General features: G+C 39.1%; 1 protein-coding gene and 1 pseudogene across 4 annotated transcripts in view; one reads left to right on the plus strand and one right to left on the minus strand.

Moving 5' to 3' along the window:
- IQUB (IQ motif and ubiquitin domain containing) overlaps positions 1–24,451 on the minus strand; it is a 48,567-nt gene that overhangs the window by 1,661 nt on the left and 22,455 nt on the right. For all 4 annotated transcript variants that reach the window (XM_066262201.1, XM_066262200.1, XM_066262197.1 and 1 more), the window contains 5 exons: positions 18,942–19,117; positions 10,480–10,650; positions 8,645–8,821; positions 5,430–5,678; positions 4,604–4,789 (listed from right to left, as the gene is read on the minus strand). In XM_066262201.1, the coding sequence (XP_066118298.1) occupies positions 4,604–4,789; positions 5,430–5,678; positions 8,645–8,821; positions 10,480–10,650; positions 18,942–19,117 (959 nt within the window). The remainder of the gene's footprint in view (positions 1–4,603; positions 4,790–5,429; positions 5,679–8,644; positions 8,822–10,479; positions 10,651–18,941; positions 19,118–24,451) is intronic.
- On the plus strand, positions 9,572–9,687 carry LOC136327688 (U2 spliceosomal RNA; annotated as a pseudogene).

Below are 24,451 nucleotides of genomic sequence, written 5' to 3' on the forward strand. Positions count from 1 at the left end.
ATAAGTTATACAGTTATATTTAAAAATACCACAGTTTTTACTCCGGTCGCATAATTTTATTTTGTGCATTTATGCATCCCACCCTAAAGGCCGGTCCGTGGAAATATTTTCTAACATTAAACCGGTCCGTGGCCCAAAAAAGGTTGGGGACCACTGCTTTAACTGCATGCCTTTTCTGATTCTTCTCCAGCCGGAGTCCGAACCAAACCCTCCTGCCTCCATACTTGCAAACACTTTTCTGTATTCTAATTGTAATGTTTAAGTCATTCCACCTTGACTTTTACTATCTCCTTGAGTGTCTTCCATGACATAGAAAACTGGCCAACTCCAACTGGGTCACTTTCATAGCTGTGGGTTCCAGCACCACAAGGGAAACACTCGACATATTTTAATGGATGCACTGTGTCACTTTGGTTCTCTCTTTAAATCTCTTTCGACATTGATACAATTGTCAAGTTGAATTTTTCCCCTAAACTTGGTCATTCTCATATCTACAGGGTTCAAAATGAAGAACGACATTAGTGTTGTGACAATGTAACCTTCTCTTTGATCACCCCTCAGACTCCCACCTTATGAATATCCTCATTCTTTCTCTTTAGCTTCTAAACAGAAAACAATATCCCTGCCCTATCAAGTCTTCACACCTTTCCATTTTTATTTGTTCTTAATCATTAGGTTTCTTGTCTTCTTGTCACTATAACAGAACTTTGAACTTTCTCTTAGGTAGCATTGCCACATGACTGTAAGACAGTCTGTTTTCTAATGAGTGGCAGACTACTAGAAGAAGCCAACCCGATGACATTTCCTGTTCCGTTTATATTTAGAGGCCTGATTTTGTATTTTGTGACATGCTCAGCTTTCCTGGCATTTATTCTTGCTATAGGTGGCCATCAGACAAGTTTGCGGCCACTAGACACACATAGATAATGAAAGTCATTGGATAGCACTTATAGGGAATCTTTATAAGAGTGGCAAAATCATTTGTCAAGCACTTTTAGCCTTTTGCCATCCCTGGGAGGTGAATATAATGCGGGAGATGAAGTAGCTATCTTATCTCTAAGAGCCCGCAAGCATGAAAGCTAAAGTCAAGTACAGCTGAGGGGAAGGTCAGAAGACCCGGTTGGTGACAACATTGCAGAGCCACCAAACTACCCCAGACTGCCAACTTCTGCATTTCCTATAATAAAGAAACGATTCCCCCATTGATTGTTGTTAGATTCAGGAAGGGGTGCTGAGACTGCCAGAGTGTAATTATTGAAGGAGCCAGAACAGGGAGGTGCTGATAGAGACCCTGTGAGGCTGAGAACAAAGAAGATCAGCACAAAGGAGGAAAAACGTTTGCATTCCATTGGTCAGAGACCCTTATCAGAAGTTTATGTTTGAAATTCACCACTAGGCTAAACCCAGCCCCTGTTGCTATGCTGCGTGTGGACCCCTTAGCGAATAGGTAACTGCCACATCTGCTTCTGTAAATGCTTGCTTACTTAGGATATATAAGGACCTGTCTGAAAGCACCAGGAGCGACTCCCATTTGCATCTCCCTGTGAGTATGGTGTCTCAGGACATCTAGGGAGTTCGCCCCTGCACAGGTTAAACTTGGCCAATAAAGTACGATCTAAGCTCCTGAAAGTCTCCGACATTTGTTCTCGTACCCAGTGGATCCAATAATTGATATTATAAACTATTATTGGCAGCTGAACTCAAATGCAATTCAAACAATGAAGAATGATGTTTTTCTCCAAGCACCTAGCACAGTGTCTGGAATATTCAAAACTAAGTTCTGATTGAATTAATAAATACCACCTATTCTCTTTATTATTATTAATTGGTCCTTCTTTTCAGCCAAATAATGGATATTACTTGTACCTATTTCTAAAATTTTGTTTTCCGAGAGTAATACATCCCCTCAATAACGATCCCTCCACAGTGTCAATCAAAAGTAAAGAAAGCATGGAGAACAGGAGCCAAACAATATGATGTTCTTGCAGAAAGAAATAGGTAGGAGTATCCTGAGCTTATTTTAAAGTTTCCTCTTCAGAGACAAATTTAATAGGTCAAAATGGGCATCTTTCATGTTAATCTAACTTTATTGCATCACTTCTTAGCCCATATTTATGCACAAAAAATTAATGCATTTCTGCTATGCAACATTAAATTATATATATATATATATATATATATATATATATGTGTGTGTGTGTGTGTGTGTAGGTTTTCAAACTGACTTTATAGAGGCAAAAATTAATCCTTAAAGATGATGTAAGCATATTATGGTACATATACTTAAAGGAATAATAAGCAATTCTTAAAGAATAGTATAATATAGAGAGATAGCCAATATCTATCAGCCTCTTTTTATATTACTCCCTTTTTATTGATGAGAAAATGAGAGACCTAAGACATTAACAAACTTGCCCAACTTCTCCCAGCTCGTGAGTGAGAGAGTGAGAATTCAAAGCCAGGGCTGCTCTGATCCACTATACTGATTACCTGTTTTTAGGTAATCTTTATAAAAATGCAGGAAGCAAAGAGGGCAGGACTTAACACCGTTCATCCTGTTAATGGCAGGAATGGGAAACACCAGGTCAGGCCTCCTGACTTTAAATCCACTGTGTTCCAACTCTGACCAATGTGCACACTATGAGAGATTGATTGCCTCGTTTACAACTCAGACAACAGAAGCCTTTTCCCATGCTTTTCCTATAACTTGTATCATGATTACAGGGAATCAAGATTATTTTAACTTCTGAGTAGTTTTCTATTTACTGAGAAAGCAAGTATCGATCTATTAAGGAAATTTTGGAAATGCTTTCACTTGCTGCAAGACAAATTATTCTTTAACTGGGTTGAATATTAATACTTAAAAGATTACACCAGGCTGACGATTAAAACCTTAAAAGATTACACCAGCCAAAACCATAAAGAAGGCAATTTTTCCCTGAGTTTATCTATCTGGTTGAGAACCTTAGCTCTATTTAGAGAAATTCAATAAGCTCGGCGTCCTGAATGTGGATAGAACATTTAATTTGATACTGCAGTAATTTGATTAAACACACAAAGGGAGTTGTACGGATTAATTGAAGAAGCAGTGGAATATCAGCTTTGGGAATGAACTTCAATCCCACTGGGTGAGAGATGAAATGCTTCTGCTAGTCTTGGCTATGCTTCCAGTGATTAAATATTTATGAAGCAGCTCAGTTTACCAAGTACAATATATCACACAGCTTCAATATCTCGCTACTCTTTTCTTTCAATATCTAAAGTAAAATTTTTCTTGGCCTGGCTTCTACTGGAAAATTATTTTAAAAAGCTAAAAATGTAGCTAGTTTCTCCTCTCTACACCTTCCCTGTCCCCAGTGAAAACCCAGCAGGGAGGCGCACTATTCAAAATGACTGCTATAGTTGAAGTCTTTTCTCTCTTTTCTCTCAGCTAATACCTGACATGAAATTAAGTATATTAATTTAAGCAACAGAAGGCAGGGACCCAGGATCAGCAGTAGGGATCCAAGGCTTGTTAGGTGGAAATGGAGCTCTCTGGGAACTCCTCAGGGACCCCTCAATTCCATTCATCAAAATGCTTTAGAGATTATATGTCGTAAATTACTGAAATTAAATGATATTTCATCCCCCCCCAAGTTAGTTGGAAGCAAATAAAAAATGGAGTCTCAAAACTACACCCCATGTGTATGATTGTTATTTAGAGCACAAAATTATGAACAAAATTTATCTTAGAATTTCGTGTATGTTTTCAGCAGACTCAAGATGATTAAGCAAAGGACAGATTTTTTTTCTTTTTTTTCTTTTTCTGAAGTTGGACACGGGGAGGCAGTCAGACAGACTCCCGCATGCACCCGACCAGGATCCACCCGGCATGCCCACCAGGGGGCGATGCTCTGCCCATCTGGGGCGTTACTCTGTTGCAACCAGAGCCATTCTAGTGCCTGGGGCAGAGGCCAAGGAGCCATCCCCAGCGCTCGGACCAACTTTGCTCCAATGGAGCCTTGGCTGCGGGAGGGGAAGAGAGAGACAGAGAGGAAAGAGAGGGGGAGGGGTGGAGAAGCAGATGGGTGCTTCTCCTGTGTCCCCTGGCCAGAAATCGAACCTGGGACTCCTGCACACCAGGCCAATGCTCTACCACTGAGCCAACCAGCCAGGGCCAGAAAGGACAGATTTTAAGTTCCATAATACCTATCGAGAACCAATATTAATTTATTCATTCAACAAATGTTTATTAAGCCCCTAATCTGTGATAGGCACTGCTGTTGATGTTAGACATACAGACACAAATAAGCTAAACCAAACCTCTGCCCTGTGGAACTGACTGGAGAACTAGTAGTCTGAACTTGCTGCGATTAGAGGGGAGGAAGTACCATGTTCGGTACTGCAGATCTTTTCTCCACTCCTGTTATGTGGCTTCCTTTTCATTCTAATTGGTGCCATACATGCCATCCCCATATTTCGTTACTTTTACCTATGGGTTCTCTGATTCTTAATCCAATGGAAGTATTTAAATTATGCATGGAATGTATTAAAAGGCAGTCAGGTTATTTCTAAAAGACCCAATAATTTAGTTAATTTCACCCAAGAAGTCCAGCTTTCTTACCTCTTCAGCATGTGTTAGCCTGAGATGTGCAGCACCCTCCTCTTTGGTAAGCAGAATGCAGTTCCAGGGCGACCACTCCACGGCCTTGTCCCACCTGACCATGACCAGGTCATCGAGGTCATTCCAAGCACTGAGTGCTGACTGGGCCGCCCAGATGTGCTCTGTCAGGTACTGAATATCTTCCAGCTACATGTCAAAATAAGTGTGGAAAATGTTTTCTTCTAAGCATAAATGTTCTAGCCCAGTGGATAAAGCGTTGACCTGGAATGCTGAGGTTGCCGGTCTGTAGCCTGGGCTCTCTCAGTCAAGGCACATATGACAAGCAGTGAACAACTGAAGTGAACCAGTGATGAGTTGATACCTCATGCTCCCCTGCCCCCCTCTCTCCTCTCTCTGCAAAATTAATCAATAAAATCTTAAAGGTTTTTTAAAATAAAAAAAGTTTTTAAAGATATTATTTAAGGGAATGATTCATTAAATCATGTTGAATATATATATATACACACACACACACACACACACACACACTTTTTTTTGCAACAGAGACAGAGAAAGGGACAGATAGGGACAAGATGGAAGGGAGAGAGATGAGAAGCAGCAATTCTTCATTGCAGCACCTCAGTTGTTCATTGATTACTTTCTCATATGTGCCTTGACCAGGGGCTCCAACAGAGCGAGTGACCCCTTGCTCAAGCCAGTGATGTTGGGCTTCAAGCCAGTGACCTTCGTAATTCCTATAAAAAAGTTTGGGTGGGAAAGCAGGAATCTTTTCTGTAAAATCAATGGATACATTTTATCCATGATTGGCAACTCCCACTGATCATACCTGCATCAGGAAAGCAATCATAGAATCATCTTCATAATCAGCTTCTAAATAGTAGAGCCGTTGAAGTAAACATTTGTACTTCAAAAATGATTCTCGTTGCCGAGTCTCATTGTCAAGGCTGATGCATTTACGACACCGGTTGATGTGGTTGGTGGTGGATGATACCACAAACTCCGTAGAAGGCAAATAGAGCTGGCAGCTGTGGCAAAAGTAAATCTTCTTTAAAAACTTCAATGGGTCTGGAGGGACCTAAATAGTAAAAATACACACATATATTTATATTTATATAGAGAGAGAGTGAGGGGAAAGTATAAAAGCCAGACTAAATACTACCCAACAGAAGCACTGAGGGCTAATTTATCTTAGAATGAGATAAAAATTTGATTAATCTTTAAAGTCATGTTTTCCCTTTAACTTCTTATTCTATACAAAATGTCAATTTTAGCAGTATTCCTTTACCTTGCCAAAGTATTAAAAATCCATATTATTCATCAATGCTTAGATATATGTGATAAAATAACATAGAAAACTAATTGACTGAAAAAAAATTAATAGATAAAGACTCTGGGTGGCAAAGCAGTAAGAAAACTTTCCAAGGGCTTACGCACTTATTTATAAGAAGAATTTAGGTTCTTGGTGTTATGTATGCTACATTAATTCATCTTCCAGGCAACAGCTAGATTAACATATATATAAATAAGAGCCCACTAAACTGAATGTTCTTATTAATTCAACTTAACAATAAATTTGGATTGGATCAATGGTCAATTTTCCCAAAATTTGAAACTCTGTCTAATATGATAGTTCTATTTTTAATTTCTGAAGAACTTCCATACTGTTTCCATAGTGGCTGTACCAACTGCCATGTCCACACACAGTGCACAAGAGCTCTCTTTCCTCTATGTTCTTGTAGACACTTACCTTTTGTCTTTTGGTAATAGCCATTCTAATGTTCCTGAGGTGTTATCTCTTTGTAGTTTTGATCTGCATTTCCCTGACAATTGAGCGCTCTTTCATGTGCATGTTGGCCATCTGTCTACTCTTTGGGGAAATGTCTCTTATGGTCCTTTGCCCATTTTTAAAGTGGTTTAAAATTATTTTGCTATGAGTTACAAAAGGTCTTCTTTTTTGGATATTAACCAGCTATGTGGTTTGCAGATATTTTCTCTGATTTCATAGACTGCTTTTCATTTTGTTGATTATTTTCTTTTGCTGTGCAGGAGTCTTTCAGTTTTATGTAATCCTACTTATCTAACTTTGCTTTTGTTGCCTTTGCTTTTGGGGCCATGACTAAAAAGTAATTGTCAAATCAATGTCAAAAAGTATTCTCCTTCTCCTTATTTCTTTCCAGTAGTTTTATAGTTTCAGGTTCTGTATTTAAGTCATTCATCTATTTTAGGTTGATTTTTGTATGTAGTATGAGTCAAAGGTTGAATTTCATTTTTTGCATGTGGTTATCCAGTTTTCACAATGTCATTTATTGAAAAGACTATCCTCTCTTCATGTGTGTTCTTGGCTCCTTTGTCAAATATTACTTGACCTTATATGTGTGGGTTTATTTTGGGGCTCTTTGTTTAGTGCCATTGATTTATGTTTCTTTTATTTTGGCAACACCATATTGTTTTGATTCCGCTAGTTTTAAAACATAGTTTGAAATCAGGAAGCATGATGATTCCAGCTCTGTTCTTCTTTCTCAAGATTGCTCTGGCTACTAAGGATTTTTTCTGTGAAAAATGCCACTGGAATTTTGATAAGGATTGCACTAAATCTGTAGGTCAGTTTGGGTAGTATGGACACTTTAACAATATTAATTCATCCAAAAAAAGAATTTACTAAATACAAAACAAATACCAAAAGTATGATTCACTTTAAAAATTAATAAATTCAACTTTATCAAAATCAAGTACTTCTGCCCTGTTAAAGATACTGTTAAGAGAATGAAAAGCCAAGCCACAAAACTGAGAGAAAGTATTTGAAAATCATAAGTCTTACAAGGGGCCCATATGTGAAATATATAAATAATTCTCAAAATTCAATAATGAGAAAGTAAGTAGCCCAACTAAAAAAAGGTGGGGGTGGCAGCACAAGGTATATCCAAACAGTTTGCCAGGAAGATATATCTATATACTGTACAACAAAAATGTGAGTAGACACACAGGAAAGTTGACCATCAGCTCCACCCCTCTCCCTCCTCCTTCTCTCTCTCTCTCTCTCTCTCTCTCTCTCTCTCTCTTCCCATCTTGCAGCCATGGCTCCACTAGTTTGAGCACATTGGTTCCAGAAGCTGAGGATGGCTCTGTGGAGCCTCTATCTCAGGTGCTAAAAATAGTTCAGTTGCAAGCATGGCCCGAGATGGGCAGAGCATTGGCTACAGATGGGTTGCCAGGTGGGTCCCGGTCGGGGCGCATGCAGAAGTCTGTCTCTCTATCTCCCCTCCTCACACTTGGAAAAGAAGAAAATACATACATACATATATATATTACATACATACATACATACATACATACATAAAAATAATCAATGGAATAAAATGCTATTTAGAATTCTTTACTAAACTGCCCCTCCAGACTTTACTAAAAGTATTTTAAACCATCTTACACAGTAAGAAGGCAATAAGTCACTTTTCTTGGTTTTAGAGAGAAAAATCCCCACTGAAGCCTAAACATGTCAGAGTTGGAGAAGGCAGTTTAATTCCAATCCATGTTACATTTGAAATTCTCTCAGAATATCTATGTAGACCTGTCCAGTAATGATTATAACTATGTGATCAGCATTCTAAGGGAACACAAACAAGGTACATGCTTAATCTCAGATGTGCAGGATCTCTGAAGGCTCCTGAAGGAGGGGACAGGAAAATCGAGTCTTAGAAAATAGGAGTTTGCTAGGTGAAGGAGGGGGACAGTATTCCAGGCGAAAACAACAGTACGTGCAAAAGCAAGAAGGTGTGAGAGATCATGACACATTCAACATAGTGCAATATTCAATTAGAAATTTGTTTCACTGATTAGGAAAGAAATCAAGGATGGAAATACAGACATAAGAGAAATTAAATGAACAAGTTTAAGTCATCAACATAAAAAACAATCATTCGAAAGAGATTTCACAGGAAGATGGTCCTCCACGTGGACCCCAAGTTATGCTAAAGCAAAAGGTGAATACACTTCCATTTACTATGGCACACCTTGGAGAAAGAAGCACAGGAAAAAATAGAATACCTTAAGGTGTCTTGCAACTTCTGGATTAAACAGAGGTGTTTTGATGTAATGTAAAAACAGTGTTGCGATTCTTTTTCTGAGCCCTGCAAGGTTGTCGTCTTTGACTCTTCTCATCATAAGGTCAACCTCTCTGTCAATCAATTCTAGAATTTCCCGAGTCAGCTTACATTCATGTTCCTATATAAGACACAAAAATATTCAGTATAGTATTTTAAATATTACTGTTAGTTTCTGAAATTACCACCCAAAGAAAGTGAAACTAGACTCCAGAAGAAATGAAACATCACTAATAGAGGTATAAATTGACACAACTAATTTGGGAAAAAATTGACATTAGCTAGTAGAATTTAATATATGTATAATCCATGACCCCAGCAATTCTATTCTTTTTTTTTTTTTTTTTTTTTTTTGTGAGAGAGAGACAGGAAGAAAGAGAGATGAGAAGCACCTTAATGCCAATAAAATTAAATTTTTTAAAAAAGGACTAAAACACAGAAAATCAATAATTGATGAGGGGGCCCTGGCCAGTTGGCTCAGTGGTAAAGCGTCGGCCTGGCGTGCAGGAGTCCCGGGTTTAATTCCCGGCCAGGGCACACAGGAGAAGCGCCCACCTGCTTCTCCACCCCTCCCTCTCTCCTTCCTCTCTGTCTCTCTCTTCCTCTCCCGCAGCCAAGGCTCCATTGGAGCAAAGTTGGCCCGGGCGCTGGGGATGGCTCTGTGGCCTCTGCTTCAGGTGCTAGAATGGCTCTGGTTGCAACAGAGCAACGTCCCAGATGCGCAGAGCATCGCCCCCTGGTGGGCATGCTGGGTGGATCCTGGTCGGGTGCATGCGGGAGTCTGTCTGACTGCCTCCCCGTTTCCAACTTCAGAAAATACAAAAAATAAAAATAAATAAATAATTGATGAGGGGAGAAAAAGACAAAAATAATCGCTTCTTGGCCTTTTGGCTAAGATCAAGTGTAGTGTCTGTTCTTATCAGTTTAAAAGTGCTAAAAATAAAATTTTCATTGACAAGGGTCAAAATATATATATAGACAACAGTTGCTGTTTTATTGAACTGAGTTGAGTATTAATCCCATGCAATATATTTGTATATATTTGCTTTATTGCATATATAAAATATATTTACATTAAGAATACTCGCTGTGCTATATTTACATTTATTATGTATCATAATATATAGTCTGAGAACTTTTAGATATTAATACAGAAATCGTATCTTCTCCAAATTGTACCAAAACAATATAGTTATTGACAAAATAAAATCTATATAAACATTTATTAATCATCTTTATAGTTACTTAATATAAACATCTTGCTTATTTTGGTATTTAATTTTTTAAATTGAATTTATTGGGGTGACATTGAATAACATAATTATATAGGTTTCAGGTGCCCAGTTCTACACCACTTCTCTGTACAATGCATTGTGTGTTCACTCCTCCAATCGATGTCTTCATCCATCACCATTTAACCCCCTTATACCCTCCCTTCCCTGTCCCTCCACTCCAGCAATCACCACATTGTTGTCCATGTCCATGAGTTTTTTCTTTTTGTCCTTTTTTGCTCCATCCCTCCACTCCTCTCACCCAGCCCCTCCCCCAACAGCTGTCAGCCTGCGCTTTATCTATGAACCTGTCTCTATTTTGCTTGTTAGTTCATCTTGTTCATTAGATCCCACATAGGAGTGAAATCATCTTGTACTCATTTTTCTCTGACTGGCTTATTTCACTTAACATAATGCTCTCCAGGTCCATCCACGCTGTTGCAAAGTATTCCATTTTTTTTATTGATAGTCATAAAGATACCCCCAAACTAAGAGAAAGTTAACATACCTTCACAGTATGTTTAAGTGTTAAGAGTATATCCAGCCTCTCATCTTGAGAGATATTTTTGAGCAGAATGCTTCTGTAGATGCTTTGCAGCTCTCTGGCTCTGATAGTGAACTGTGTATCCATCTCAATTATATTGCCATCAAATCTTTCCCATGTCTTTGGAGCTGAACACTTAAAAAATAGTATTATGTTTATAATTATCAATTAGTTAAAAGCTAAAAATAATTTCATTCTTTCTACTAAAAGTTTACCTTAATATCACATGCTTTATGAATAAAAAGTATCACCAAAACATTTAAAAAAATTAATTAAAGAATTTGTAGACCATAGGGCAGTAAAACATTTTAGGAAGAATTATGAGAGAGCTGTTCAGTGTATTAAGCATACGCACCTCCTCAGGGTTCAGAATTTGCTACTAATTTGTACGAGCTAGTACGTTGAAAGGCTTGCAGCGTACATGCAGTAACTCATTACCCCCTTCAGAAAAAGCATGCTTTTTAGAATGTTTTTAAAAAATTATCTGCTTGGTTCAATTATGTTGAATTGTGCAAATGTGTCTTGCCACGCCTTGCCAACTAATGATAACCTTAGTGAAGCAATTGGTACAACCTTGAACCTGTTAAACCTGAAGACACAGCACAAGAGAACTCTGAGTTATGGTTTGGTTTCCTGTATACATCAATCTATAACAAGTTTACGGTTCTTCACAAAGCGGACATCCACAGTGAAACATTTAGTTAGCTATCTTAGCAATGCTGTGGTTCCTGCCTCCCTGCTGATGGCTAAGATTCTCCTTTTCAGTTTCCAGATCTGGCATGGGACCCTGCAGCCTAGCCCACCTCCTGGACTGAAGAGTGAAAAGAGCTCCCTCTCCCTGAACCTGCTCTGAGTACTTCCAAGCTTAGCATTCAGAGACCAGAGACAGGAGGTGGGAAGTCCTCTGTGAACTGGGGACCCAGTGTGACCTTTAATGAAATCCATCAAGTCTGTGTATACCATGGCTTCTGTTGCCTCCTTTAAGATGCTTTCATCTGGAAATTTCGCTGTGAAAACTCATGGTCTATTTGCTCTTTTACTTTATAGTATAAAGCTGTCCAGTTTTCTTCCTTGATTATAATTTATCAGAAACAAGGTTACATTATCATGACTATTAACTTTTCAAATGTTGGGGGCCTATTGGTGATTGCTTTGGAGAATTGTAGTCCAATTTCTGCCATACCTGCAACCATTTAAATCTTAGATTTGATATAATTTAAAGTTTAAGTAGTAGCCTGTGTACTGGGACAAACCATCAGAAATGTAGACTAGACAAATAAAGAAATAATATAAAGATATATTTGGTAGGAGAGTATTATGAGGAATTTTTAGTTATAGCATCAATTTGCCTTTGATTTTTGACATTTCACATTAGCTCTCTTACATGGAGCACTACAAACTCACCTTTAAAAACAACTATATTTGATTTGCTTTCAAAGTAATGACATCATTTTTTTATGAAAGCCAAAATGAATCAGAAACTTTAGCTTCTCAGTTCTAGTTTTGATTCAACCAGTGAGAAGCTTCAGCCCTATAATTAATTCATATATATTTTAGAGCATAAATCTAATATTAAATAATGTATTGTTAATTAGTGGGCTGATAGAATTAAGTAAAATTTATTTAAAAATATAAAAGGGAAATAGCTCAGCAATAAAGTGTTTTACTATTTCATTATCATCGCTTAGAAATAAAAAATACATTTTAAGCTAAATACAGCCTTTATTTATTTAGCAGGAAGAGGGGAGCAGGAAGAGGAGGGTGTGGGGGATAAATGGTGATGAATGTGACCTGAGGGTGAACACACAGTACAGTGTGCAGAGATGTGTCATCGAATTGTGTACCTGAAACTTGCAGAATTTTGTTAACTACTGTCACCCCAATAAGTTCAATTAAAAAAAGATATAAAAAACTAAATACGGCCTTGTTTGGGGTAGGTCTCAGAGTATTATTGAAGTTTAATGCTTGTTTCAAAGCTGTTTTTAAAGGTTTTAAGGAATAAGCAATCTTAAGCTAAGTTTTGTATTGCTATATTCTAAAGTCTAAGTTTGCCTGTAACTTTCTTCAGGGTGGCTCTGTGAAATGTAACCTTCAGGTAATGTGGACAATGCCTTTTGTTCTGCGGGCTCTTATTTCATTTGTAATAATCCAACTATGATAACCTTTTAATAAAATACCTAGTTTATCTATTTCATTGTATTATTTTCAGCTGATGGACTGATTGAGCTCTACCTTCCCTCCAAATTTTTCTTGGAATTTTTTCAAATTCATTCCACATCTCAAGACTCTCCATCCCTTAATTTTCAACTCAAACCTTCCCTTTTCCATAAAGATTCTTAACTATCCCTAGCACCTGAAACCCTATTATATATACTTATAAGCACACACAACCACACACACGTAGTATTTCTATCTCGATCACTCAGAACAATAAAATTTGAGTCTAAATTACTCTAAAATTATTTTATGTTTGTTAATTATATTTCTCCCAAAATATTATAAGAATCAATTTCTCAGTTAGAGCTGTATATCTCACAGGGATTCCAGTACTCATTCATGCAGCCAACTAATATTTACAGTGTTTACTATATACTAGTCAGTACACTAGGCACCTAGTAGATAAAATACTATCCTGATTTCAAGAATTTGCTAATCCAATGGGAGGTAAAGATAAGAAAATAAAAAGAAGGGTGATTAGGCTAGATGATTGTAGGTAAATAGGTAACTACAGGTTGCTATGAAGCACTTCACTGGTGAAAAACAAAATAAAACACCAGTATCTAAGATGAAACCTGAATAAAAGCTAGGAGGTAGCTGAGTAGAAGGGACTGAGGGATACAAAGAATCACAAATTCAAAGTTCAAGTTCCCTAGTGTTGGCACTGAAAAGATAGTAAAAATCTGTTTGGCCAATAAATCTGTTTGGATTTATTTCTGCCAACCCTGATCACTTGGTCTTTAAATCCAGGCTTCTTTGATTTAAGGCCCTAAGAGGTTTTTTCTTTTCACTCTGATGCAAGAAAATGTCAACTTTGCTAATTTCTCTTTCCCATTTCCTTTTTGCTTTGAATGCTTAGGCTGCACTAAGAGATGTATAACAATCACGCTCTTGAATTGGTTCAGAAAACAGGAGTGTAATACATTCCACTTAGCTGCCAACAAAGGAGACCGCAGGGACTTTGGAGGAGAGGCACACATGAACTGCAGGAGGACGCAGTCAGGGGAGGGGAGGTGGGGAGAAAACAAAAACCTTGAGAGCAACAGGCTTCATAAAGGAGGAGAAATGACTGCCCTGTGGGAGGAGGCCCTTTCTTCCTCCTAAATTAATACTCAAGTCCCTTAGGGCACAAGTAAAGAATAACCCTAGTCCCCCAAAAGTTACTGGGTAGTGATCAGCTTTTCTTTAACATGCAAAGGCATTTTGTCCATCTATAGAGGACTCCCCTGAACACTATGGTGCTCAGAGAGAGGCCAGCACTGGCTGCATTTTTCTGTCTTCATTAGCTGCTAGCCACCTGAGTGCTGAGAAAATACATTTAAATGACACAGCTAGCACTTTTGCGGATTTTTTAGCTTGTGATTATGAGAAGTGGTAGAATCAAAGCAAGAAATGGCCTTGACTCTAGAGAAAGCCTCTTACAAAAATGCAAATAGTCTGACCTGTGGTGGCGCAGTGGATAAAGCGTCGACCTAGAAATGCTAAGGTTGCCGGTTCGAAACCCTGGGCTTGCCTGGTCAAGGCACATATGGGAGTTGATGCTTCCAGCTCCTCCCCCCCCTTCTCTCTCTCTGCCTCTCTTCTCTCTCTCTCTCTGTCTCTCCCTCTCCTCTCTAAAATGAATAAATAAAATAAAAAACTAAGCTAAAAAATGCAAATAGTCTCTTCACACAGTTAGGATAGAAAGCACCCAAGATATAATATTAGAAAAGGGTTGCTGATTTTTTGTTCCAATTTCTTAACCTGAGTTTCTTTACCTCTGTCAACTTGAGTTCTTAACACGTGGTAACCTGTGGAGGTCAAGTTTGATGTGTATAAAAATACAAATTATTTAATCTATGCTTCAAAAAAATCTTTATTAAGCCTTTTAAGGAAAATAAAGGCTTAGTATAGAATTCATAATAACCAAACCAATTGGTTCAATGTCTTAATTGGACTAATTTAAAATCAAATCATCCATTACTCAGAGAAATTCTATGTTCAGGATAAAAAGACTAAACATGAAATATTCATTCAACAATCCACATTATATTTAGATTCAATGCAGTTAAACTAAAATCAAACCATAAAATATTATTCTCCAAAGTTATTTCCAAACTATAGGAAAATAAACGTTCTCTTTACTAAACTTATATATCATAGTGCTAAGTGTGGATCTTAAAATCTGCATTATGGCTCTGGTTGTTAGTTTTGACATTTGAAAAAAAACTCTAACCTTGCCTAGCTTCAGGGATTAATTATAAACTATTTTCTTAGCAATCAAAATAAGATGTAGATTAATAAATTACTTCAAGTTTTATGAACTCAACACTGACTCCTCCCGAATGTTAGAGACAACATTAGGCATGGGGGTTGGGCTGAGAAGGTGGACAGGCATAAAAAAGGGAGTAGATATTGTATAAGTATTTGCAACAGAAGACTTACTATAACATCTGTCTGGTTTTCTATACAAAAAGGCGATTTAAATGATTTTGTATTCAAATAACAAAAATTTTACAATTTGCTATACCAGGTTAAAAGTAGGCCCCAAGTCAATATGGTCGCTCTTTTTGAAGACTGGACTGATTCGGTAATGTAATGAACTAGGGCTTGACCCTGCGTGTAGCGGCTCCATTTTGTGGTTGTGTTTTTCTTGCCTCCATCCAACACTTTGGTCAAAACTGAGGTCAAGTTCCCTTGTATTGGCCAAAATGTCCATTTCCTCTCATTCTTAGCCTGGGACTAGTGGAATTAACTGGTTTATTAGCTGGGTGACTGCAGATTGAGAACTCCAGGATCCATATGCCCTGGCCAGATAGCTCGATTGTTTAGAGCAGTGGTCCCCAACCCCCAACCGGGGAATGGTACCGGTCCGTGGGCTATTTGGTACCAGTCCGCAGAGAAAGAATAAATAACTTACATTATTTCCATTTTATTTATATTTAAGTCTGAACAATGTTTTATTTTTAAAAAATGACCAGATTTCCTCTGTTACATCCATCTAAGACTCACTCTTGACGCTTGTCTCGGTCACATGATACATTTATGCATCCCACCCTAAAGGCCGGTCCATGAAAATACTTTCTGACATTAAACCGGTCCGTGGCCCAAAAAAGGTTGGGGACCACTGGTTTAGAGCATCAATCCACAAAGGTTGCTGGTTCAATTACCGGTCAGGGCACATACAGGAACAGAATGATGTTCCTGTCTCTCTTTCTCTCTCTCTCCCTACCCCTCTCTCTAAAAATCAATAAAATAAACAAACAAATAAATAAATAAAACCCAGGACCCACTAAAAGCCTTTCCCTTGAAACCTACCAGCTCTCAGCTAACTTCTCCAGCTGCCCTCCATTTCCTGGGCTTGCCCCTTTGTGTGCTGTCCTGCATTAGTCTGGACATCAAGGCCCGGTCAGTTACCTCATGTCTTCTCTTCTCACCCAAAAAATACCTTCTTGCTATTTCATTTATTTAGTAATATAACTAAAGAAGCCACATTGTACCCCATGGCCTTCCCTCTGTGCCCTCGCTCTCTTGTTCTCCCAGCAGTCCTCAGCACCCTCCATTTTACTAGCACAAAACACTTCGTCCTACAGTGAAGATCCTTCAGGGTCTCAGACTCAACCCCGACAACTTATCAAAGTATTTATAAGAAACAAACCAAATTCCTTTCCTAATGGGAATCTTGTGAACAAAATTTCCCATTCTCACTTTTAAAATTTTTATTTATTTATATTTTGCATGTGTGTGTGAGATTTCAAGACCTTCTCTTAGAGTGATGCACTTCATGAGAAAGAGCAGTGGTTTTCACTTGGCTCCCGAATGGCTCTTCTACGTTGGGACTTGACCTAATTTTTGTACTCTTTATAATTAAGAAACTATTTAGAGATGACGTGGACATGAGGCCTGGGGTAGGGGTGGAGGCAGGGTCAAACGGCATACAGGAAAACAGATATTGTAAACGTAGTCACAAGAAGAATTTAAAATAGTGTACAGGAAACAAAGTAGCAGAGAAAGCACAGGGGGAAGTCCAACAGAAGGTGCAGCCAGCCTCGCACCTGCGCATTGGCCCCTCCCCCTTGCATTGGCCCCTCCCCTCCAAAGCCTCAAGCAGCTTCAGACCCACTTGTGCCCAGGTCGTGCTGTCCTGCTTGGAAAGATTAATAACCAGACATATAGGAACACAGTTCCCGCAGTGAAGCTAGAGTCAACATAAAGCAACGTGCTAAAGAGGTCAGCTTGTTTGAAATAGGAATCTAGGGAAGTATGAATGTGACGGCTTCCGTACAGTGGACTCATCTTTTCTAAAATGACGGTGAAGATTTTGAAATGAAAGTATCTATGCTGTGCAATTTCTTGATACTGTTTGACATAGAAAATGATACAATTATTTGTCTCTCATTTCCCCTCCCTGCCTACCTCCATATGCATTTACTGACATGGTGATCACTCTGTGCTAAGACATGCGGGTGCAGAAAGGGTTCAGACATGTGAACAGATGTAACAGAGTGGGAGGTTAAGAGGGTGAGACTCCCCCTGGAACAGGCCGTCTGAGTTCCTGTGAAGGGTGAGCGGCTGCTGCTGCAGCGGCAGGAAGGCGAGGATGTTCGAAGAGAGGCAACGCCCTGGGAGCACGTGCCCTTCCGGGGAGTACAAGGAAGTGAGCACGCTGCAGTGAGCAAGGAGAGGTGGCAGTGAGCCCACACAGGGCGGGTGAGCTGTGCTGCGAGTCAATTATGAAAACCCGTGCTGCTGGGAGGCAGCGTGGTGTTTGATGAGGTCACCATGAAAGTGGCAGCCCTGTGGATGATGGAGGAGGGAATTGAGAAGTCAGCCTGGAGGCCAAGAGCCTAATTAGGAGACATCAAGTTATGGAGACGAGGAGGACGTCCAGAATGATTTAAATCAGTGTCCAGCTCACACACACAAGGCAAGCCCTATCCTGGGACAGCCTCCCAGGGAGAAAGGGGTGGAGCAAGAGAAGCGCCCACAGCCCCCCACCTCCACCCCACCCCCACCCCCAGGCCTTCGGTCCTATGACACTCCAGTGCGGTCACAGGCTTCCTCCTGAGCTTCTGTCCGCGGCGGTTCCTATGGCCCGTTCACAGGCTGGGGTGGTGAGTTTGGAAATAAGTAAAGAGCTGAGATTATTAAAGGAATAGAACAAACAGGTGAGAAGCTGAACGAATAATGCCCAGATTTTGCCTGAAGCAACCAAGTGGATGATGAAACATTCACAGATAAATTATGTGAGCGTTCCAGAAAAGGATGTTTGGAGGTGATGAGACTGTATGACATAGGGGTTGACTGGAGGTGGACTTGTGGAATGTCCAAAGAGCAATGACAGTAGGCAATTGGATATGTGGTTTTGGAAGCTCCTCAGAGAGGTCTGGCCTGGAACTATAGGGAATAACAGGATTCAGGCAGTAGTGAAAGCCACAGGAAGAACTGAGGTCAGACAGGAGAGTGTACAGGCAAGATAAGAGGAGGGCATTTGTAGTATCCAAAAATTGTGGGTGGAGGCAACAAATGCTCTCACACAAGAATCATACAACTAGAATCGCTGCAGGCGAGTATTCTGAAGAACTCCATTCCCTTTCTTCTTGTAGCTGGTTGGCTTTTAATTGTTTGGAAGCATCAGGTTTATAAAAGTAGATTGGTCACTATGGAAACCGGCTCTTCAATATCAAACAGGCAGTTTTACCACGAAAGGGTAATTACTTTAGTTTTTTCCCTTAATTATATGTTTTCATGGCTTTCAATAATCCTACATCTTTTTGGTCAGAAATTTCCAATCAGTTAATGACCCGGTGAGCAACAGAAAAGCACAGGTGGACAGCTACTGTCCCCAGGTTGCTTACCGTAGGGGGTCCCCAGTCAAGACACTGTGAATTTAATACTCCATCCTAGAAGGGTGTGCAATTCATCTAATTTCTATCGCCAGCCTAAATCTAAACAAACAGAATCACAAGGTAAGCGTCTCCATTTCATTTATTGATGGCCGAATCCCTTTGGTTGAGAACATGTTAATTTCATGTTCATTGCCAATCGTTTTAGGCTGCAGTTAAAAAATCTAAACATGTATCAGAAGAAAGCGAAAAAAATAGAGAATATAAACATTACCAAAATGCTACTCAAAATTTATGCAAATTCTTAAAATGTAAACCTCTTAATTACTTCACATTCTCAATATAACAGTAGATTGGTGTTTAAATCACTGTTGCTACACTGACCTTACTCAGAAAAGCTTCTATCACTGCTTCCTGGTTGGCCATCTTAGAGGCATATCTATGTCTTCCAATGGAAGCAATTATCTGGGTCTCTTTTTCCAGAAGTTCACACAGAGCAGCCTTCCTTTCGGGTCCAGTGAAACACTCATTGATGCGTGCCAGCTCTTCTTGCCGCCAGACTAGAGGAATGACATGAAAGACCTGAATTTTAAACTCCCACATCTTTACAGAGCATTTTCTACCCTCACCTCCTGACCAACAGTATTTTATTTCTAGATCAATTTAAATAAAGTTATACATGAATAGAGTCACGCATAGTGTACATCTGATACATGAGAAAAAAAATAAGATGAAATAGAAGCTGAGAGACATAAAGCAATAAAAGTTGTCAAACCAAAGCCCAACGAAATCAATACTGATAATGTCAAGTTGTGCCTCTCGGTAAGCACACTCACGGACTCCTCCCCATGGGCAGCAGGCCTGTCTTCCATCCATGCAGGTTTACATAATTGAGCTTCACTCAAGACAGCCTGACCCCTGAACACACCAGAACATGTTGACAGCTCTGACCCCTACATCAGCCTCTCCTAATCCTGATAGGAACCCTGATTTCAAGGTATGGCCAGACCTTGCCTTAACTTCCCTTCTATTCTTATGGCCACACTGAAAAGAAAAATCTTCTGTTTTTAACTGCACTATTTATTTCTCTTTTTAATTAATTAATGGATTGATTTTTATTTATTTATTTTTAAATTAAGTGAGAGCAGGGGAGTCAGAGAAACAAACTCCTGCATGTGGCTTAATCAGGATCCAATGGGCAAGCTCCTTAGGGGGCAATGCTCTGCCTATCTTGAGCAGTTGCTCAGCAACCAAGCTATTTTTAGCACCTGAGGTGGAGGTCACTAAGGGGGAAGCCAACTTGCTGTAACTAATCAAGCCATGGCTGGGGGGAAGGGTGGAAAAGCAGATGGTTGCCTCTCCTGTGTGCCCTGACTGAGAATCAAACCTGGGCCATCCACATGCCAGATTGATGCTCTACCACCCAGCCAACTAGCCAAGGCCTTCACTATTTATTTCATCTCCTGTTTTTCTTCCAATTCCTGGTTCCCTCTTTCTAATTAAACAAAACTATAAAATGACAGCTGCTTGTTATGTGCCAGATTCTATCCCAAGTGCTTCTTGTATATGTTAACTCACTTACTCTCCTGAAAAACCAATGATTGGGTGATACTATTGTCCCCTGTTTTATAGAAGAAGAAACAAAAGAAAGAGAGACTGTGGAACTTGCCCAAGGTAGAGCCAGGATTTGAACTCTGACAGTCTGGCTCAATGGTCCATGACCTTGACTGCTTGCTCTCTGCCTCTCAAAAACATGTCACTCTTCCAATTATAGAGACCTTTTCAATGCAAACTTATTAGTTGGCTTGCTGTGAAGAGCCACATTGAGTTAATTAGCCATTGAATTCTTTCCTCTTACATAATTTATTATGACATTGTCAGAACGATGAAGTTTCAGATTCTCAGGAGCTGTATTCTGGCCATAGAATCAAACCTATTTTTTTCCTGAACTTTAAACAACTTGGTTCACTCATCTGGCTATTTTACCTACCAAAATTCTATTACTCCTATGCCAGTCCAAAATACTCAACACCCATTTTGAGCAACTACATGTTAAAGGAGTTCCTAAGGTTTGATGGTGCACAGGAAAGTGAGAAAGACTTACGCCTTCTTAAAGGACCCAGTATGTTTCTTTGTTTCTCCTCAGTCTATCCCTTGGATAGATCGTCAAGTCCTTCCACAAGGACAGAATTTCTGCTTCTCTATTTATCTTTACCCCAAAGCCTGATAATTCTTTACCATTAGGCTTAAAGACTTCCTTTGGATATATCTCATCTTGACATATAAGATTATTCCCCTTATCTTCTATTTGGTATGATTCCAGCAAGAAAAACGTACTCTTCCTTTGTTTTATTTCAGACATGCTTCCTTTCGCATCGTGTGATAGGGATATTGCAGAGTGTTACATTTATATGTAATTTATCTAATTCTGAGTTATATTCTCCTTCTCTTAAGATGTCAGGGTAAGCCTGACCAGGCGAAGGCACAGTGGATAGAGCATTGGACTAGGACACAGACGACCCAGGTTCGAAACCCTGAGGTCACTGGCTTGAGCTCAGGCTCATCCAGCTTGAGTGGGGGCTCACCAGCTTGAGCGCAGGGTCACTGGTTTGTGCGTGGGATCATAGACATGATCCCATGGTCGCTGGCTTTAGCCCAAAGGTCGCTGGCTTGAGCAAGGGGTCGCTCATTCTCCTGGAGTCCCCTGGTCAAGGCACACATGAGAAAGCAATCAATGAACAACTAAGGTGCTGCAACAAAGAATTAATGCTTCTCATCTTTTTCCCTTCCTATCTGTCTGTCCCTATCAATCCCTCTTTCTGTCTCTGTCACACACACACACACACACACACACACACACAAAGAAGTGTCAGGATACTTTATCACCAGTCTCCACGTGGAAAAGTAAACATCGGAAGCCATAGTGTTGTTGTGGGCCCTCTTCTGTTACAATCACTGCCTTTCCTGACATCTAGTTTTACAGTTTTATCATACCATTTCTTCTTTCTCTTAAATTGTAATTTACAATCATGCTGATCAGGTCAAGAATTTGCCAGTCATATTCTTTATGAGACTCTACTCTGTCCCTTACCAGCAATTCATTATTCAAAACACTGTATAGCTTGCTTTGTCCAAATGGAGGATTTGTAAATTTAAGAATGAAATTATATTATCAAAGTCCAAGAAATCTATGATTGATGAATTTATCATTTAAGAGTAGTAACCAAAAGGAACTATTAACAAACTCCAGAGATCAAAAGGTAGTATGTGAATGATGAGAAAAAGTATTTGCTTGTGGAAATAATAGCTGAAAATATCTCATGTTATCACATGTATGTTCCTAGAAAGTAAATGAAAATTGATTGATATTAGTAAGCCTATTTTACTTCATAGTTTTACACTAGAAACTTTCAGACCAGTAATAAATTTAGGCTAGTAGGGTATTATTTAAGGTACTCTGCCAACCTCAAAGAGCAAAATACTGCTCTCCTAGATTAATACTTACATCCTGGGTAAATCTGAATATATACATATGTGCTTCCAAATACATATATTCATATATATACAGATTTTACCTTTTGCTTATACTATTAGTATGACTTAAAAAAAACCTCCAATGAAGCTAATTAGAAAATTATGGGTCTTGAGTTCAATAAAACTCTCCATTAGATGAACCACCTCCCTATAAATCTATAATAAGGGATGGAACATGGCATCAGAAATACACCATGTCCCAGCTACTGATAAGAAACAGAAACACACAGGGATCAGGAGCAGCTGGACAAACTAATTTTGTATCTCATTTGACCGTTTCCAGAACTATAGACAGAGACGCTGAGGAAAATGAGAGATTCTTCCTCCTTTCAGATAATACATGTTCCCTAGGGATGATTTTTTTAGAAAATGGAATGATATAATGGTTCGCTAGGGTGGCCATAACAAAGTCCCACAGAATGGGCGACTTAAAGAACAGAAATTTATTTCCTCACAGTTCTGGAGGATAGAAGTTCAAGATCACGATAATGGCAGGATTAGTTTCTTCCGAGAGCCTCTCTCCTCGGCTTGTAGATGGCCATCTTCCTCTGGGGTCTTCATACAATCCTCTGTGTGTGTGTGTCTGTTTCCTAATTTCTTCTTCACAAAGGAACACGTCCTGTTGGGCTGCGTCTCACTCATAGCACCTCACTCCTCCATTGCTTCTGTAGAGGCCCTAGCTTCATACATAGTCGCATTCTGAGATACTGGGGATTAGGACTTCAACATGACTTTTAGGGGAGCACAATTCAGTTCAGAACAAACGTCTGTAACCCCCATTGTTTTTAAAGAAAAATTATTAAAGAAATTGGTTCATCTGAAAGAATTCACTTATCTCCTTAACTTATTTTCTTTGCCAAATGACCTAATTTCCAAGTCTGAAGTTCAACTATAAAATTAAAGACTGCTATCTAAAGTCCATACACAATCTAAAATGTCCGAGATCTACTCTGCAGTTTCCAAATAAAAATAATAATAATTATAGAACATACACTGTTTTTCCCACCGCTACCAGTTCATATGCATCTTCCTGTTAAAATTCTCATCACTAAATAAATAAATAAATAAATAAAATTCTCATCACAGGCGAGAATGGCGAGAACCAAGAAAGGCTCAGAGTGAAAGCCCAGGGCCAGATATGTCAGTACTGGGCTCAGAAGCTAGAGCTCAAGGTACCTTGAGATCAAGAGGCAATAATGAGAGTCAGGAAATACAGGTGACACAAGTCAAACCAAAGCGAAGGGTTAGAAGGTCCAATTCCACATACATTTACTAGACATTCTGAGCAGTGACCTATCAGATACCATAGGTACAAAGGTGAACAATAAAGACAGCAGTGTGTACAGAGAATAATGGGGAAAGGACAAGCGGCTCTATCCATGCTGTTCAGAAATGTTTCCTAAAGATGTTGACCCCTGTGCACAATTGGAGATAAGAGTGACAATTCAGATCAATGGAAAATAAATAAATGAGTAAATAAGTAAATAAATCAATATGACTTCTATTTGACTCATTATGTTATCTTACTCATTTTCTTAAGTTGATATCATTTTACTTTTATTGCCGAGGGACAGATTACCTGGAGGAAAGGTTCAGCTATATATTAGGACAGTGGTTCTCAAAGTGTGCACCAGGGCACACTGGTGCACCCTAGAAGATTTCCAGGTGCGCCCTATGGTATTCCAGAGAAATATGTGCCTGTTGGGGATGAAAAAACCAACAGGGTTTTGGAGTTTAGATTTTTGGGGGACAGAGGTGTGAGGAATTGCTATAAGCTGACAGTCTGGCCAACCCCCCACCTCACTTGCCTGATTAGGTTGCAAAAGGCTGTTAAGCTGTGGTACTGAATTATTTACACTACCCTCCATGTTCCCCAGAAAGATGGGAGGCAAGTTTCTTCCATCCTTTGTTTGGTGTAAAGTTAAGATGATATGTATAGTGGGGGTTTTCTGTACTTGGTGAAATTCTTGGGTTGCCTTGAAAACATGATCAAAGATCTCATTGATTTGATAATGGCCTACTTTGTCCTATAAAAAAAAGCAAGATGAGGTTTTTGGGCATGCTTTGTTCTTGCCAGCAGCAATTACAGGGCCCTCCCAACCTTGTATTTTCTTAATTCTGCATATTTTCTTAATTCTGCACTGTTCCTACTTGGGACCTGGAATTACTAGCTGTGCTGGTTTGCAGCATGTGCCCAGATATAAAAATAAATATAGTTACTCTATTATATCATTTCATTACAGAAATACCGCTCTTTTTGTTAACACATCATTATTATATTTATTATTAACACATTATTATATTATTTTTAGATAAATACACCCAAATAAATGGATAGATTTCTCAAAAAGCATGATATT

This window comes from Saccopteryx bilineata, chromosome 2 (assembly GCF_036850765.1).
Source record: "Saccopteryx bilineata isolate mSacBil1 chromosome 2, mSacBil1_pri_phased_curated, whole genome shotgun sequence".
Lineage (NCBI taxonomy): Eukaryota > Metazoa > Chordata > Mammalia > Chiroptera > Emballonuridae > Saccopteryx > Saccopteryx bilineata.